General features: G+C 45.2%; 1 protein-coding gene across 11 annotated transcripts in view; it reads left to right on the top strand.

Moving 5' to 3' along the window:
- Positions 1 to 3,744: 3,744 nt before the first annotated feature.
- The window catches only part of MEGF11 (multiple EGF like domains 11), a 739,878-nt gene continuing 725,290 nt past the window's right edge, over positions 3,745 to 18,332 (top strand). For 4 of the 11 annotated variants that reach the window (XM_069766387.1, XM_069766383.1, XM_069766381.1 and 1 more), the window contains exon 1: positions 3,993 to 4,101. Coding sequence is in view for 2 of the 11 variants with exons in the window: in XM_069766386.1 (XP_069622487.1) it covers positions 4,260 to 4,353 (94 nt within the window). In the remaining 9 variants the exon portion in view is untranslated. Of the gene's footprint in view, positions 4,354 to 18,332 lie in introns of all 11 variants that reach the window. The other 7 variants (XM_069766385.1, XM_069766388.1, XM_069766379.1 and 4 more) reach the window with 7 other exon arrangements.

The raw sequence follows: 18,332 nt of genomic DNA, 5'->3' as shown, positions 1-18,332 counted from the left end.
CCATGCAGGCGCAGTAACAGCCGCGTCGTTACTACACATGCGCGGGAATAGCGGAGACGTGGATGTCACTTGCGCCTGCATAGAACAGATATGTTGGAAAGTGCAAATGGTGTGAGACATGTCCACTGCTCCTGTCAGCACCACTAAGCATACACAGATGTTAATTTCACCGCACTCCCGATGTAGTACTTTATAATTTAAAATCCGAAATGTTGGTCTACTGAAATGTATGTTCAGTAAATGCACTCAATACTTGGTTGGGGCTCCTTTTGCATCAATTACTGCATCAATGCGGCGTGGCATGGAGGCGATCAGCCTGTGGCTCTGCTGAGGTTTTATGGAAGCCCAGGTTGCTTTGGTAGCAGCCTTCAGCTCGTCTGCATTGTTGGGTCTGGTGTCTCTCGTCTTCCTCTTGACAATACCCCACAGATTCTCTATGGGGTTAAAGGGAACCTGTCACCTGAATTTGGTGGGACCAGTTTTCGGTCATATGGGCGGAGTTTTCAGGTGTTTGATTCACCCTTTCCTTACCCGCTGGCTGCATGCTGGCCGCAATATTGGATTGAAGTTCATTCTCTGTCCTACGTAGTACACACCTGCGCAAGGCAGGCAAAGGTCACAATACAAAGGTGACATCAACTCCCAACTACCACTCCATTTGCCACCGCTACAGGGAAAGTGGGAAGAGCGAGGCTAAGTGCCAGAATTGGCATATCTTAGGGATGGCTCTTCTAGGGCGGCTGTGAGCTGATGTCTTTAGCCTGGGGGCAGCCAGTATCCATGGCTCCTTCCAAGGCTATTAATATCAGCCCACAGCTGTCTGTAGCCTTTGCTGGTTATTAATTATAGGAGGACCCTACATCATTTTATTTAGGGTTCATTTTAATAGCCAGTAAAGGCTATGGCCGGATTCACATTGCGTTAAACCCGTCCGTTAGACGGACTACGTTAAACCGCAGCATAACGCGGTGTAACGTAGTCCGTTAACGCCGCCATTGAATCCAATGTCGGACGCATTGCTAGCGATGTGCCGTCATTGAGTGACGGACCCCGAGATGCGGGCTGCAGCATTTCCAGGTCCGTCACCGCTAGCGCAGATAGAGCTACCGGATGCTCTATCTGCGCTAGCGCGCTGCCATGCCGGCACTTGCGTTAACAGCAGCCCGTTAACGTATGTGTTGAACGGGCTGCTGTTAATGCAATGTGAACCCGGCCTAAGTAAACAGCTGTGAGCTGATATTAATAGCCTGGGAAGCTCCATGGGCATTACCCCCTTCCCAGACTATAAACATCGGCCCCTAGCCATCAGCTTTCCCTCTGCTGGTTATGAACATTACGCAGGAGCCCATGCCATTTTTATCAGATAAATAATCTTTTATTAATTAAATACATGTCCTCCTGGGCAGAATGGTCCACTCATCTGCCCACGTGTATACAAAATTCAGCAACAGAAGGCAGCACTCTAAGTCCTTTTGAAGGTGAAAAAATGTGACGTTTATTGAACCCACATCTCTGTGCGACGTTTCGGCTCACACTGAGCCTTTTTCAAAGCTTGAAAAAACAATCAAGTGCTACATAGAAACTGGCTCACATGAGGACCGCCCCAGGAAAGGAAGACCAAGAGTCACCTCTGCTTCTGAGGATAAGTTTATCTGAGTCACCAGCCTCAGAAATCGCAGGTTAACAGCAGCTCAGATTAGAGACCAGGTCAATGCCACACAGAGTTCTAGCAGCACACACATCTCTACAACAACTGTTAAGAGGAGACTTTGTGCAGCAGGCCTTCATGGTAAAATAGCTGCCAGGAAACCACTGCTAAGGACAGGCAACAAGTAGATGAGACTTGTTTAGGCTAAAGAAAACAAGGAATGGACATTAGACCAGTGGAAATCTGTGCTTTGGTCTGATGAGTCCAAATTTGAGATGTTTGGTTCCAACCACCGTGTCTTTGTGCGATGCAGAAAAGGTGAACGGATGGACTCCACATGCCTGGTTCCCACCGTGAAGCATGGAGGAGGAGGTGTGATGGTGTGGGGTGCTTTGCTAGTAACACTGTTGGGGATTTATTCAAAAATGAAGGCATACTGAACCAGCATGGCTACCACAGCATCTTGCAGCGGCATGCTATTCCATCCTTTTTGCATTTAGTTGGACCATCATTTATTTTTCAACGGGACAATGACCCCAAACACACCTCCAGGCTGTGTAAGGGCTATTTGGCCAAGAAGGAAAGTGATGGGGTGCTACGCCAGATGACCTGGCCTTTACAGTCACCAGACCTGAACCCAATTGAGATGGTTTGGGGTGAGCTGGACCGCAGAGTGAAGGCAAAAGGGCCAACAAGTGCTAAGCATCTCTGGGAACTCCTTCAAGATTGTTGGAAGACCATTCCCGGTGACTACCTCTTGAAGCTCATCAAGAGAATGCCAAGAGTGTGCAAAGCAGTCATCAAAGCAAAAGGTGGCTACTTTGAAGAACCTAGAATATAAGACATAATTTCAGTTGTTTCACACTTTTTTGTTAAGTATATAATTCCACATGTGTTAATTCATAGTTTTGATGCCTTCAGTGTGAATGTACAATTTTCATAGTCATGAAAATACAGAAAAATGAGGTGTGTCCAAACTTTTGGTCTGTACTATATATATATGTCACTGACATCTATATATTCTATGTGTATATATCTACTCTATTCTAACATGTCAGCGTGATTTTGCTGTACGTGCACATGAATTGCCGGTTTTTCAAAGGACACTGGTGTGTAAAAATCAGACAGCACTCGCATGGTCCAAGTGCTGTGTGATTTTTTTCTCACACCCATAGGTTTGCATTGGCGCGTTTCGGCCAAATCTTGGTAACAATCTCAGCATGCTGCGATGGATGGGATTTATAGAAATCTCCTGCCCACTGTGCTTTTATTTCACTCAGCGTAAACTGACCTGCGGTGCGCTTCTCATCAGCATTGTGGCAATTTCGCTGAGTTTTATGCGTGGAGTTTCTCCATAGACTTGCATCAGATGCGGAAAATCTGCAGGTAAAAAAAACGCACAATTGTTTTTAGTGCATTTCCGAGATGTAAATGCATCAAAAAACGCTTGTAATCTGCACCTAAGTTTTTTCAATAAAGTTTTGTCAAATCCAAATACCAGGAAGTATCAAAAACAAAGCAGCTTTATGTAAAGCATGATGTACAAAAAGAGGCAAAAAAACGCATGTAAAAAAAATAATGAAAAAATGAAAGTAACCTAATTTAAATAATAGGCGCAGAAATGGTGCAGAACTTCCGCAGCGCCAAAAACTCTTCAAACATCAACATGAGGATACAGCCTTGTGGGCAACACGGTGGCTCAGTGGTTAGCACTGTTGGGGTCCTGGGTTTAAATCCCACCAAGGAGGACATCTGTAAGGAGTTTGTATGTTCTCCCCGTGTTTGCGTGGGTTTCCTCAGGGTTCTCCGGTTTCCTCCCACATTCCAAATGCATACTGACAGGGAATTTAGATTGTGAGCCCCAATGGGGACAGTGATGTATATAAGACACTGGAATATAATGGTGTTTTATAAGCAAAATAATAATATCCTTTAGAACCTATGGGTTTGTGAAATAATGTTTTTTGTTGTATTTAACTCTTTGGAGCTGCAGTATTTGTGCAGTCCTATGTAAGAGCCCAGATCCCACAGGCTGAGTGGTGCCCCTGCTTGCTCAGTACAGGTGGCTCTGCCCATGCCTGTCCCCGGTGATAAATGTGCAGCAGCCCGGGCCAGCAGCCGTGCCCCCAGACGTCGCCTGCACCGGGCAGCAGTGTGAGTGCAGCAGCCGCCGGCGTCCGCCGAGCAGTGCAGCTAATGGCAGCCTGACCTGTGCTCAATGATCCGGGCTGCGCATTAGCGGCGGAGCACCGAGCACACCGCCAGCATCCAGGGGACCAGGACTGAGTCATCACCGAGGGGAGGGGACCTGGTCCCGCCGGAGACACGTGGGGAGCAGCCCGGAGAGGGGAGGGGGCTGTCGGGTGTCGGTGCTGCTCTTCGGCACAATGACTGACAGGAGAGCAGGAGGCAGGAGACCTCTCTGATCACTACAGCTGCTGGTGGGACAGGAGGTAAGAGCAGGGCTGGGGGCACCGTGCCCGGGCAGGACAGTGCCAGGCTGCCACCTGTATGTGCTCAGTGGAGGATGGCACCTGGACGGATGAGATGGCTATGCTCTCGTGATACTTTCCTGCTACTTTCCTGCTGGCGCCCAGGGGGTTAACTCCCCATGCAGCCCCATCTGCAGGACCTCAGTGGGTCTAGCACTTGTTTTTGGACTCTGCGACTGAACAGCATCCCGAGCACTGCGCTCCCCAGCAGCGGTGAGTACGGGCAGCCTCTGCCAGGGTCCAGTGCCCATGATGGCTGGTAGCCCTGACACTGCTGGGGTGGCCTGCAATGCAGAGCTCTGATGGTGGCAGACTCAGGGTTACATAGCCAGGTATGTGGGGGGCTATTGTAAGATCCCCTGGTGGAGAGGTGTACTCCTTAAATCTAGGGGAGTTGTCAAGTGATTATATATATACTGTATCTCTCTATAAGGAGCCAGGCGTGTGACTGTCAGCCCTCTGGCTACTGTCAGAGTCATTCTGAGCGCTTGTACTCTGCACACACCTCTGTCAGGTGCCCCCAGTCTGATCTACACGAGGGGGCACAATAGGGCAAAGTTGGGCTTGTTATACAATTGGGCATTGCAGACAAATGCTGATGGTCTGCAGCATCAGATTGTGCTGATTTAGGGCGAATATTGTCCCCCCCCAACTCACATGGCTACTCACAGCTGGCACCCCCTGGTCACACTATGATGCCAGCCCCTCCACCAGCAGCATGGCATTACAGTACCTAGCATAGAGTGGGCAGCAGGTGCTTAATGCAGCATTTAGGGACCAGCTGTAACAGCCTGCAAGGTCCACAGACTTTCTTATCTCCTTGTTTAGCATAATGCTGTTGTCTGTACCATTGGCTGTAGTTGGATGTATGGAGAATATTTATGGCTATAGAGAGCAGGGCTGGATATATTTAGCCTGGCAATAGAATTTACATTGGGTGTGTATTGTATAATCAGCCTCTTATATAGGAGTGCAGGGGTACCATGAAGTGTTCCGAGCCTCCGCCACCATTACCGGAGGTACGCTATTACTCTTCCTGCATGCTTCTTCTTCAGCCCAATTCTGCTTTTCACATTCACGTTCGTGCCATGATGACATTTGTGGCCAATCTCTCTAATAGCATCATCCAGGCTACATCTTATTTCTGCAAAATGCTCTGAACTTATAATTGCCACGTTTGCATTTTCTGAGCTGCTTTCATGTTCCAAGAAAAAAAAAAAAAGTGTTTTTTTTTTTTGTATTTATTTATTTATTTTGGGTGATGGAGGCAGTGGAGAGTCCGCTCCGTACTACTGGAAATAGCTGATAATCGTTCATTTCACCAGGGTCTGCTTCTGTTCTCCCAGCTTGTCTAATGTAAAGTTGCCATAATTAAAGGGGTTCTTCTAATAAGGATTTTTCCGAGCGGCCGCCGCGATAAGAACATCTTTCCCTCTACTTTGAGCTAAAGTTTTCTCGAAATCTACAGTAAGGAACAGAAAAGGTTTTAATTATAGAACCGCCAGGCTCGCTGTAAGAAATTGTTCACGGGTTTCTATTTTTAACCCGTTCTACAAATACCTGTTCCTGTTCCATGCTTTGTTTCAATGAGTCACATTCTATATAGAGAGCCATTGTTTATTCTAATTAGCATCTATGCATTAGAAAAAAAAATAGGAGCTAATCCTAGATAAGTGTAAATTGTGATTGATGGCGTTACTTATGATATTTAGTATTTTGGCGTCAGATGTGTCCATGGGCAAGTGATACTTTATATTGTTTATAAAGAGACGTTTTGTTGTAAACTGTTGAATCCAAGATCTGTCAGAAGGGATTATAATGACGGGCTCTCAAGGAAAGCATCTAAAGAACACAATAGATTATTAGTTCTAGGAAGGTTTAAATGCACAGTTATTAATACTTTTATTTTATCGGATGGACGTGCCAAACTTTTCCTCTTCCTATTCTTTTTTATATAGCAAACATAGAATGGGGTCTTTGGTGTCCTTATTATAAAAGTATATACAATTAGTTAAAGATTCACAACATTAGGCACAAAGATCCTTTTGGGTAGATTCGAAAACCGGCAGATTTGTTGGAAACATTTCTTCAAGCGTTCCATTAATCTAAACAGGGGGCTTGGGAGAAAAAAAAGAATCCACGTGCTTGCTGCAGAAACAGCCCTCAGATCGTATGGTGCTGATTCTCAGTCTCAAAAGTGTCTGCAATATATCTTCTGCTTATCATGATTTATATGATGTTACTAATTGATGCAGAAGTTGCACATAATATTTATTTGCCTGTATTCTTAGATGACACAAAGCTGTGTAGTCATAGATGTAGATGATACCGTACGGAATATTATATCCCTTAATAAATTAACTAAATGGACAGCAAAAGGGCCAGGATACATATTATTAAGGCAGAAAAGAAACATGTTACTTCTACCCGGAATGGGTCGCTGTTGGGTGAGCGTATAATGGAGAAGGATTGGGAGTAATTGTTGGTGGTAATGCCAGTCTGCTGCATCAAAAGCCAACAATATTATGTAGGTTTTCAGGAAGGGCATAGTGGCTAGAAAATTGAACATTGTGTGGCCACATTGGGAGCAGACATCCCAGTTCTGGCCACCAGTCAATCAAAAAGATTTCAGAGAGCTGGAAGAAGGGCACCCATATTTATAAGATGTATGGAGATTCTCAGTTATTACTTAGCAAAGCAAAATATATTTACCTTAAAGAAGAAAAGCTAGCGGGGGATATGTCTAGGGCCCTTATACAATAAATTGTTATTATTTTCCCAGTCCTAAGATTGAACTTAAAATTAAGTGCGATTTGGTTGTAAAGCTGGTTGAGTCATGAAGTTGTAGACCTGCTCCCACAAGATTTGGTAATGTCTGAAGGTGTGGGTATATTTAAGGACGAATCCTATATCTAATTTGTAAAACGCATCATGTAGGGTTACTGGAACTAGTGTAAAACGATGATCCACGGATGTGTCCGATAGCCAGCAGGCGGTGGATATTTTTCCACTTTGTGGCCAATGGGGTCATCATTTTACAGATTTACCATTCTTCAGAAAAACTAATGTTTGCAGGTATAAAGATAACGCCCCTGTATGAATTGAATATAGGTGTCCATACTTGCTTCCAGAAGAATAAAGTTGTACCTATGATTTGTACTTTTAGGATTTTTTTCAATACATCAATCCAAGTTATTTACCGGTGATGATATGGGATCGAATGTTATCATAAGAAACCCCTTAGTGTTGATGCTGGGGTAACCCGAGAGAACTACGGTAATCACATGCATGATTGATGATGCATTTTCTCTTACGGTAAAGTGCTGTTGAAGTCAATAGGATTCATCAGCAAATTAGTTTTATCAGGTTTTGCGAAAGAAAAGTAAACGTTTTGCCATAGATATTAGATATCTGTCTGCTAAACGCTCACTCGGTTGGCAACTGTTCCTCCTGCCCCTTATTCTAGCCCATATACAATCATACTGTAAGACTTAAAGGGAACCTGTCACCTTGAGAATGCAGTCCAATCTGCAGGCAGCATGTTATAGAGTAGGTGGAGCTGAGTTGACTGATACGGGTGCATCTAAAAAAATTAAGCTAATTAAGTTTATATGTAGCATTACCTATGCGAAGTCATACCGTTCATCATTTTGCTAAACCCTTTTACGTTTTGCGCTAAAGCTTCAGTTACTATGTTATACCAACGTATTGCATGATCGCCTGTCTCCCTTATTTTTATAGGGGTTTATTTTATTTTTCCCACCTTCATATCCCACCCTTTCCCCTCCGTCCTACCCTTGCCTAACCTTCCCGGTTAAAATGTTAAAATCTCAATAAAACGTTTGGAAAAAGAATATCATCAAAAAGTTAATTTATTGGCGAACTTCCCAAAATAATGTCACTATCCGTATAAAATATAACACAGAAGCTACAAACTGATGGCTATGACCCATGATCAACACGAATTTTAGATTTCGTCAACTTAACCTTCATCGCTTTCATCCAAGGTTTTATAGCCCCCCTTTTTTCCCTTCTCCCCCCCTTAACTATTACGACGCAGTTGAGTTTATGTGGATGTATATCTGTGTTGCATATCTAAAACCAATAAGTCAAGGATATTCTGTTACTCCTATTTTGTCCGATACATTTTCCCCTGCGAGGGGATCCATGTACTTCTGGTTATACATTGTTTATGTTATTTTGATGCTATCTGCAATAAAAACTGTTGAAACTAAAAAGTTAATTTATTTCAGTTCTTCAGTACAAAAAGTTAAACTCCTATATTAGAGTAATTACAAGTAGAGTGCTCTATTTCACGTGTTTATTTCTGTTCATGTTGATGATTATGGCTTATAGCCAATGAAAACCCAAAAGTCATTATCTCAGTAAATTAGAATACTTTATAACACCAGCGTGAAAAAATGATTTTAACATCCAAAATGTTGGCCTCCTGAAATGTATGTTCAGTAAATGCACTCAATACTTGGTCTGGGCTCCTTTGGCATGAGTTCCTGCATCAATGCGGCGTGGCATGGAGGCGATCAGCCTGTGGCACTGCTGAGGTGTTATGGAAGCCCAGGTTGCTTTGATAGCAGCCTTCTGCTCATCTGCATTGTTCGGTCTGATTTCTTTCATCTTCCCCTTGACAATGCCCCATAGATTCTCTATGGGTTTAAGGTCAGAGGAGTTTTGCTGCCAATCAAGCACAGTGATATTGTTGTTTTTAAACCAGGTATTGGTACTTTTGGCAGTGTGGACAGGTGCCAAGTAGTGAAGAGCAAGTATACTCGTTATTCGGGTTTCCCAGAGCATGCTCGGGTGGTCTCCGATTATTTTGGCGTCCTCGGAGATTTAGTTTTTGACGCCACAGCTGTATGATTTGCGGCTGCTAGACAGGCTGAATACATGTGGGAATTCCGTAACAAACAGGCAACCCCCACATGTATTCAGGGTGTCTAGCAGTCACAAATCATGCAGCTGCGGCGATGAAAACTATATCTCCGAGAACGCCAAAATACTTGGAGACCACCCGAGCATGCTTGGGGAAAACCAACTAACGAGTCTACTCGCTCATCACTAGTTTCTAGTCCTGCTGGAGAATGACATTTTTGTCTCCAAAAAGCTTGTCAGCAGAGGGAAGCATGAAGTGCTCTAAAATTTCCTGGTAGACGGCTGCGCTGACTTTGATCTTGATTAAACACAGTGGACCTACACCAGCAGATGACATGGCTCCTGAAACCATCATTGATTATGGATACCTCACACTAGACCTTGGAAATCAAAGTCCCAGAGTCTGGATGAACAGTGGAGAAGCCACAATCCAAGCTGATGGAGGTCTAGTGTGAAGTTTCCACAATCGATGATGGTTTGGGGAGCCATGTCATCTGCTGGTGTAGGTCCACTGTGTTTTATCAAGACAAAAGTTATCGCAGCCGACTACCAGGAAATTTTAGAGCATTTCATGCTTCCCTCTGCCGACAAGCTTTTTGCAGATGGCAATTTCCTTCTCCAGCAGGACTTGGCACCTGTCCACACTGCCAAAAGTACCAATACCTGGTTTAAAAATAACGGTATCACTGTGCTTGATTGGCGAGCACACTCGTCTGACCTTAACGCCATAGGGAATCTATGGAGTATTGTCAAGAGGAAGATGAGAGACACCAGACCCAACAATGCAGATGAGCTGAAGGCTGCTACCAAAGCAACCTGGGCTTCCATAACACCTCAGCAGTGCCACAGGCTGATCGCCTCCATGCCACGCCGCATTGATGCAGCAATTGATGCAAAAGGAGCCCCAACCAAGTATTGAGTGCATTTACTGAACATACATCTCAGTAGGCCAACATATCGGATTTTAAAATCATTTTTCAAGCTGGTGTTATAAAGTATCCTAATTTACTGAGATAATGACTTTTGGGTTTTCATTGGCTGTAAGCCATAATCATCAACATTAACAGAAATAAACACTTGAAATACATCACTCTGTTTGTACTGACTCTATATAATATAGGAGTTTCTCTTTTTGAATTGAAGAACTGAAATAAAATAACTTTTTGATGATATTCTAATTTTGTGAGATGCACAAAAATATGCAAAATATCTAGTAAAACCTGTGTTTTCATAGTTTAAACCTCTGCTTTTTCTGGAATTTTGGATCCAGTGGGCAGTCCTATCAGTGATTGACAGCTTGCATTGTATATGAGTGCATAAAGAGATAGCTGTCAATCACTGATAGGACTGCCCACTGGACAGAAAATCCCAGAAAGAGCAGAAGACTATATGATTACTAGTGATGATCGAATATACTCGTTTCTCGAGCATGCTCGGGTGTCCTCCGAGTATTTTTTATTGCTCGGAGATTTAGTTTTTCTTGCCACAGCTGAATGATTTACATCTGATAGCCAGCATAAGTACATGTGGGGGTTGCCTGGTTTCTAGGGACTCCCCACATGTAATCAAGCTGGCTAAGAGATGTGAATCATTCAGCTGAGGTGAGGAAAACTATATCTCCGAACACTAAAAAACACTTGGAGGACACCTGAGCGTGCTCGGGAAGTCTCGAGTAACAAGTATATTCGCTCATCACTAATGATTACAACACAGGTTGTGCTGAATATTTCCTCTCAAAATGATATATGAATCCACTCATCTCCTCCTGTTCTACTGTATAACACGATGCCTCCAGATTGTAAGGCATTTTCATGGTGACAGGTTCCCTTTAAGTGATGGCTTATATTTCTTAAAAGTCAAAAATAATGTTGAAATCCATCGGTCCAGTGCTTGTTTCCACTGACATAAATGTGTCAGTAGAGGAATGTCAGGACCCCCCACTACCCCCGTCCATACACTTTAGATGATTGGTTGAAATTGATGGGTTATACCAACATTAATGTATGTGGCCTCCTTAAAGAAGAAAAAAAAGTGTGAATAAGCTCTATATTAACATATATTCGTAATTGTAAATCACTTTCAGTTCTATGTCCTGCTGCTTTGCTCCATTTTTTCTTGGGGTTCTTGCAATAGGTGCAGTATGGGTGAGGTGGAAGACGAGAAATTCCTACATGTGATGAATGTCAAGCACTGGGGATTTTATAGCATTATTTCTGTGTTAGGATATTGTCCTATGGTATCTGTTATTTTTAACTTAGCTCATGTGTTCCCCCAGACGCTCACTGTATGAGACCCCTAGTACCTGCTGCCAGCAATCTATCAAATAGTCCAGTTTGCATGGAAAACAATTAATGTTTTGTGCTACAAACTCAAACTGAGCAAATTTCCATTTCTAAGATCTAGTCTTTGGTGCCCCATAATGCTTTTCGGTGCTAGGTGTTCCTTCTCCCTGTGGCAGTGATTGGGGCGCCCATCCATCACGATGGGTCGCCTTTTCCCAAGGGGACATCCTCTCCCAGCTGGGTCGGTAGTTATAGAGCGAGGCAAAGTGTTGTCACTTAGCATCGCTGATCCCATTTGTTCTCCACTAAGAAGAATGTCCTGTCACAAGCAGCTCTTCCCTTTGGCCTCAGTGAGCGATAAGGCAGGAGAAGGGGGGAGAAGCGAAGCCTTTTTTGACTATTTAAAACTCATTCATTGATACACCGAGCACGCTGAGTTCCTGGAGCAGTCTGCTTCATCGGGAGAACAGGACATCAAATGTTACAAGGGAAGCGGGCTTTGGGTGCGTGCAGACAGTAAGTGATTACCTCGTTCGTGGTGAGGAGTCTGCAACCCATGACACAGCTTCTTCTTGTTCTATCAATATTATTTTACGGATTGGTAGTGTAGCGCAGCCTGGTCGGGGCTAGCGCACTGCCTGCTGGCGACTAGAGGAAGGGTGCCAGGTGTTGAGTGCAGAGGAACGTGATCCTGTTCGATATTCCAGTGTGACTGAGGCCAAACATTGTATGTCAGCCAGGAAAAGATTTCTTTTTTCAAGCCCATACTCACCCCGAGAGATGCAATGATGTCACCTTATAGTGTGACAGTTATTGATATCATCTAACACATTAATTACCGTAGTTGCTGGGTGCTGGAATAGAGCCATCTGACCTGGTTCTCGTGCAACAAGGTCTCCTTGGAATTAAGGGAAGCAGGAATAACGGTAATGAGCTCACCTCTCAAGGAGCAAAATTCAGTGTGAAAATCACTAGTATTTACATAGGAGCCCTGGTAGACCTTGTTTGGTTATGGTGTGGTGCAAGGAGTGTAGGAACACACCAGGCTGGTATTCTGGTCAGAAATGGGAGAGAAGGTCCATGACTGGACTGGGCTCCAGCAACAATGACAAAATGTTAAGACATAACTTTTACTATGTAATTAGAAACATGGTAAAAAAGATTAATGATCCAAACCTTATGCGTTTCGGGTTAGTAACCTTTATTCACAGCTATGAATAAGGGTTGCTAACCCAAAAAGCATCAACTTGTGGAGCCTTATTGTTTTTTTTTATATTTTTTATATGTTTTTAGCTACACATTAAAAGTTATAGAAGGGGGAAATGGGTAAAAAACAAAAACAAAATAATGACCATGAAGTCCACAACTTATGATAAAATATAAATAATCTTTATTAGATACAGTATAGAAAACAGGTGAGGACACAGTGCCACATTAAGTACAAACCAACGCATGACTGCACCAGGGGCGCACAGAGCCAGGGGAAAATGGCTGCCTATATTTCAATAAAGTTATCAAAACCATTCCCTTCCTAATAAGGGGGTATAGAAAAATGGTAAATTACGTATTGTAATAAATGATTATATCTGCACCTGTGTGGCATATGGAATCTAACAAAATTACAAATTAGACAAACAAATTGCTTATAGTATAAGAGACCTAATGCCACTAAAGGCATTTGGTCTGTGCGCCCACCCTGACGCACGTTTTGGAAGCACTCCTTCTTCTTGTAACGTGCGTCGGGGTGGGCACACAGACCCCGGGAACCTGGACGGCTGATTTCTGTCTAAAGGTAATAACATTCATTCCCCTGTGGTTAGAATTTCTGCCTTTGGTGGCATTGGGTCTCTTATACTATAAGCAATTTGATTGTCTAATTTGGAATTTTGTTAGATTCCATATGCCACACAGGTGCAGATATAATCATTTATTACGAATTTACTATTTTTCACTATTTTTCTATACCCCCTTATTAGGGAGGGAATGGTTTTGATAACTTTATTGAATTATTATATAAAGGCACAGATGATTGGCCTCGGGGAGACCAAAACATCCAACACTGCGGAGACACCATCACGTGTTTCTCAACGCAGTGATTCCAGAACACTGCCCCCATCCCTTATGGGAAATATGCAGATGCATGTAAAGAAGCTGCGGAGACACCATCACGTGTTTCTCAACGCAAGCAGTGAATAGCCAGGTCTTTCACCGGGAAGGAACAACCACGGGAAGGGCAGCATCCTATGAAGGAAAGCCACCTATGCCAAGCATGGTATCCATCCACAGACAGCTGTTTCGGGGTTTTGCCCCTCATCACTGTGGAGTAGGAATCTGGCTATTAGGAGCAGTGCCTAGTAAAAATTATTGAACTATTGGCAGCCATGGTCCCCTGGCTCTGTGCGCCCCTGGTGCAGTCATGCGTTGGTTTGTACTTAAAGGGAACCTGTCACCCCGTTTTTTGAGATTGAGCTATAAATACTGTTAAATAGGGCCTGCGCTGTGTGTTCCTATAGTGTATGTAGTGTACCCCGATTCCCCATGTATGCTGAGAAATAACTTACCAAAGTCGCCGTTTTCGCCTGTCAATCAGGCTGGTCAGGTCGGGAGGGCGTGGTGACATCGCTGGTTCTTCCTCAACTTTACGTTGGTGGCGTAGTGGTGAAGACACAGCGCGCGATCTGCGCTGTCATCCCTTTCGTCGGTGGGGGCGGCCATCTTCCTGGGGCCGCGCGTGCGCAGATCGAGTGCTCTGCTGCACGGGGCTTCAGGAAAATGGCCGCGGGATGCCGCGCGTGCGCATTAGAGATCGCGGCGGCCATTTTCCCAAAGCCGAGATGCAAACTCGGCTTTGGGAAAATGGCCGCCGCGATCTCTAATGCGCACGCGCGGCATCCCGCGGCCATTTTCCTGAAGCCCCGTGCAGCAGAGCACTCGATCTGCGCACGCGCGGCCCCAGGAAGATGGCCGCCCCCACCGACGAAAGGGATGACAGCGCAGATCGCGCGCTGTGTCTTCACCACTACGCCACTACGCCACCAACGTAAAGCTGAGGAAGAACCAGCGATGTCACCACGCCCTCCCGACCTGACCAGCCTGATTGACAGGCGAAAACGGCGACTTTGGTAAGTTATTTCTCAGCATACATGGGGAATCGGGGTACACTACATACACTATAGGAACACACAGCGCAGGCCCTATTTAACAGTATTTATAGCTCAATCTCAAAAAACGGGGTGACAAGTTCCCTTTAATGTGGTACTGTGTCCTCACCTGTTTTCTATGCTGTATCTAAAAAAGATTATCTACTATATACCGTATATACTCGAGTATAAGCCGAGATTTTCAGCCCAAATTTTTGGGCTGAAAGTGCCCCTCTCGGCTTATACTCGAGTCACGGTAGCGGTGGGGTCGGCGGGTGAGGGCGCTGAGGCATACTCACCTAGTCCCAGCGATCCTCGCGCTGTCCCTTCCGTCCCACGGTCTTCTGTGCTGCAGCTTCTTCCCCTCTTCAGCGGTCACGTGGGACCGCTCATTAGAGAAATGAATAGGCGGCTCTACCTCCCATAGGGGTGGAGCCGCCTATTCATTTCTCTAATCAGCGGTAACGGTGACCGCTGATAGAGAAAGAAGCTGCGGCACCGAAGACAGCTGTGACAGGTGTGGACAGCGCGAGGATCGCTGGGACTAGGTATGTATGTAATATTCACCTGTCCCCGTTCCAGCCGCCGGGCGCCGCTCCATCTTCCCGGCGTCTCTGCGCTCTGACTGTTCAGGTCAGAGGGCGCGATGATGCATATAGTGTGCGCGGCGCCCTCTGCCTGATCAGTCAGAGCGGGGAGACGCCGGGACCGGACGCCGGAACGAGACGCTGGGAGCTGCAATCAAGAGAGGTGAGTATGGCTTTTTTTTTTTTATTGCAGCAGCAGCGGCCATGGCACAGATTTATGTGGAGCATCTATGGGGATATGTGAACGCTGCAGAGCACTGTATGGGGCACAGCCAAGGGGGAGATATGAACGCTGCAGAGCACTATATGGGGCACAGCCAAGGGGGAGATATGAACGCTGCAGAGCACTATATGGGGCACAGCCAAGGGGGAGATATGAACGCTGCAGAGCACTATATGGGGCACAGCTATGGGGAATATGAACAGTGCAGAGCACTGTATGGGGCACAGCTATGGGGAGATATGAACAGTGCAGAGCACTATATGGGGCACAGCCAAGGGGGAATATGAACAGTGCAGAGCTCTGTATGGGGCACAGCTATGGGGAATATGAACAGTGCAGAGCACTATATGGGGCACAGCTATGGGGCACTATGAACAGTGCAGAGCACTGTATGGGGCACAGCTATGGGGCAATATGAACGGTGCAGAGCACTATATGGCACAGCTATGGGGAAATAATGATCTATTTTTATTTTTGAAATTCACCGGTAAATGCTGCATTTCCACCCTAGGCTTATACTCGAGTCAATAGGTTTTCCCAGTTTTTTGTGGCAAAATTAGGGGGGTCGGCTTATACTCGGGTCGGCTTATACTCGAGTATATACGGTAATTGTCTAAGGGTCACTTCCGTCTGTCCTTCTGTCTGTCTGCCTGTCTGTCACAGTTATTCAGTCGCTGATTTGTATCGCCAGCTGCCTGTCATGGCTGCCGTGCCCGCATACTCCCCTCCGATCACCGCTAACACAGGGTTAATGCCGGCGGTAGCAAACCGCGTTATGGCGCGGGTAACGCATGTTACCGCCGCTATTAACCCTGTGTGTCCCCAACTTTTTACTATTGACGCTGCCTATGCGGCATCAATAGTAAAAAAATGTGATGTTAAAAATAATAATAATAAAAAAAAAACTGCTATACTCAACCCTCCATAGTCGCATCTTCCATTGCAGGTTCCGGTGGCAAAGATGGTATGGGAGAAGGACCTGCCATGACGTCACGGTCATGTGACCGTGACGTCATCACAGGCCCTGCGCGCCTGCGCTAGAAAGACCTGCCATGACATCACGGTCATGTGACCGCGACGTCATCACAGGTCCTGCGCTCATACAAACCCTGGGACCGGAAGCTGCCGTAGACTACAAGGGGCCTTCGGAAAGGTGAGTATATATATATATATATTTTTTTTTAAACTGTGACAAACCTGGCTGGGCAATATACTACATAGCTGGGCAATATACTACGTGACTGGCCAATACACTACGTGGCTCTGTGCTGTATACTACTTCGCTGTGCAATATACTACATGGCTCTGTGCTGTATACTACGTTGCTGTGCAATATACTACGTAACTGGGCAATATACTACGTGGCTGCGCAATATACTACGTCACTAGGCAATATACTACGTGGCTGGGCAATATACTACATCACTGGGCAATATACTACATGGCTGGGCAATATACTACGTGGCTGGGCAATATACTACGTGGCTGGGCAATATACTACGTGGCTGGGCAATATACTACGTGGCTGGGCAATATACTACGTGGTTGGGCAATATACTACGTGGCTGGGCAATATACTACGTGGTTGGGCAATATATTACATTGCTGGGCAATATACTATGCCACTGGGCAATATACTACGTGGTTGGGCAATATACTATGTGACTGTGCAATATACTACGTGGCTGGGTAATATACTACGTGGCTGGGCAATATACTACGTGGTTGGGCAATATACTACGTGACTGTGCAATATACTACGTGGCTGGGCAATATACTACGTGACTGGGCAATATACTACGTGGCTGGGCAATATACTACGTGGCTGGACAATATACTACGTGGCTGTGCAATATACTACGTGGCTGGACAATATACTACGTGGCTGGACAATATACTACGTGGCTGGGCAATATACTACGTGGCTGGGCAATATACTACGTGGCTGGACAATATACTACGTGGCTGGGCAATATACTACGTGGCTGGACAATATACTACGTGGCTGTGCAATATACTATGTGGCTGGGCAATATACTACGTGGCTGGGCAATATACTACGTGGCTGGGCAATATACTACGTGGCTGGGCAATATACTACGTGGCTGGGCAATATACTACGTGGCTGGGCAATATACTACGTGGCTGGGCAATATACTACGTGGCTGGGCAATATACTACGTGGCTGGGCAATATACTACGTGGCTGGGCAATATACTACGTGGCTGGGCAATATACTACGTGGCTGGGCAATATACTACGTGGTTGGGCAATATACTACGTGGCTGGGCAATATACTACGTGGTTGGGCAATATATTACATTGCTGGGCAATATACTATGCCACTGGGCAATATACTACGTGGTTGGGCAATATACTATGTGACTGTGCAATATACTACGTGGCTGGGTAATATACTACGTGGCTGGGCAATATACTACGTGGTTGGGCAATATACTACGTGACTGTGCAATATACTACGTGGCTGGGCAATATACTACGTGACTGGGCAATATACTACGTGGCTGGGCAATATACTACGTGGCTGGACAATATACTACGTGGCTGTGCAATATACTACGTGGCTGGACAATATACTACGTGGCTGGACAATATACTACGTGGCTGGGCAATATACTACGTGGCTGGGCAATATACTACGTGGCTGGACAATATACTACGTGGCTGGACAATATACTACGTGGCTGGGCAATATACTACGTGGCTGGGCAATATACTACGTGGCTGGGCAATATACTACGTGGCTGGACAATATACTACGTGGCTGGACAATATACTACGTGGCTGGACAATATACTACGTGGCTGTGCAATATACTATGTGGCTGGGCAATATACTACGTGGCTGGGCAATATACTACGTGGCTGGGCAATATACTACGTGGCTGGGCAATATACTACGTGGACATGCATATTCTAGAATACCTGATGCGTTAGAATCGGGCCACCATCTAGTTTATATTATAAGTTGTGGACTTCATGGTCGTTTTTTTTTTTTTTTTTTACCCATTTCCCCCTTCTGTCTCCTTGTTTATTAGCGACTAGTCCGT

This window comes from Ranitomeya imitator, chromosome 4 (genome assembly GCF_032444005.1).
Source record: "Ranitomeya imitator isolate aRanImi1 chromosome 4, aRanImi1.pri, whole genome shotgun sequence".
Taxonomy (NCBI): Eukaryota; Metazoa; Chordata; class Amphibia; order Anura; family Dendrobatidae; genus Ranitomeya; species Ranitomeya imitator.
Note: the sequence above shows the minus strand (reverse complement) of the source record. Positions and strands in the feature narration are given on the sequence as shown.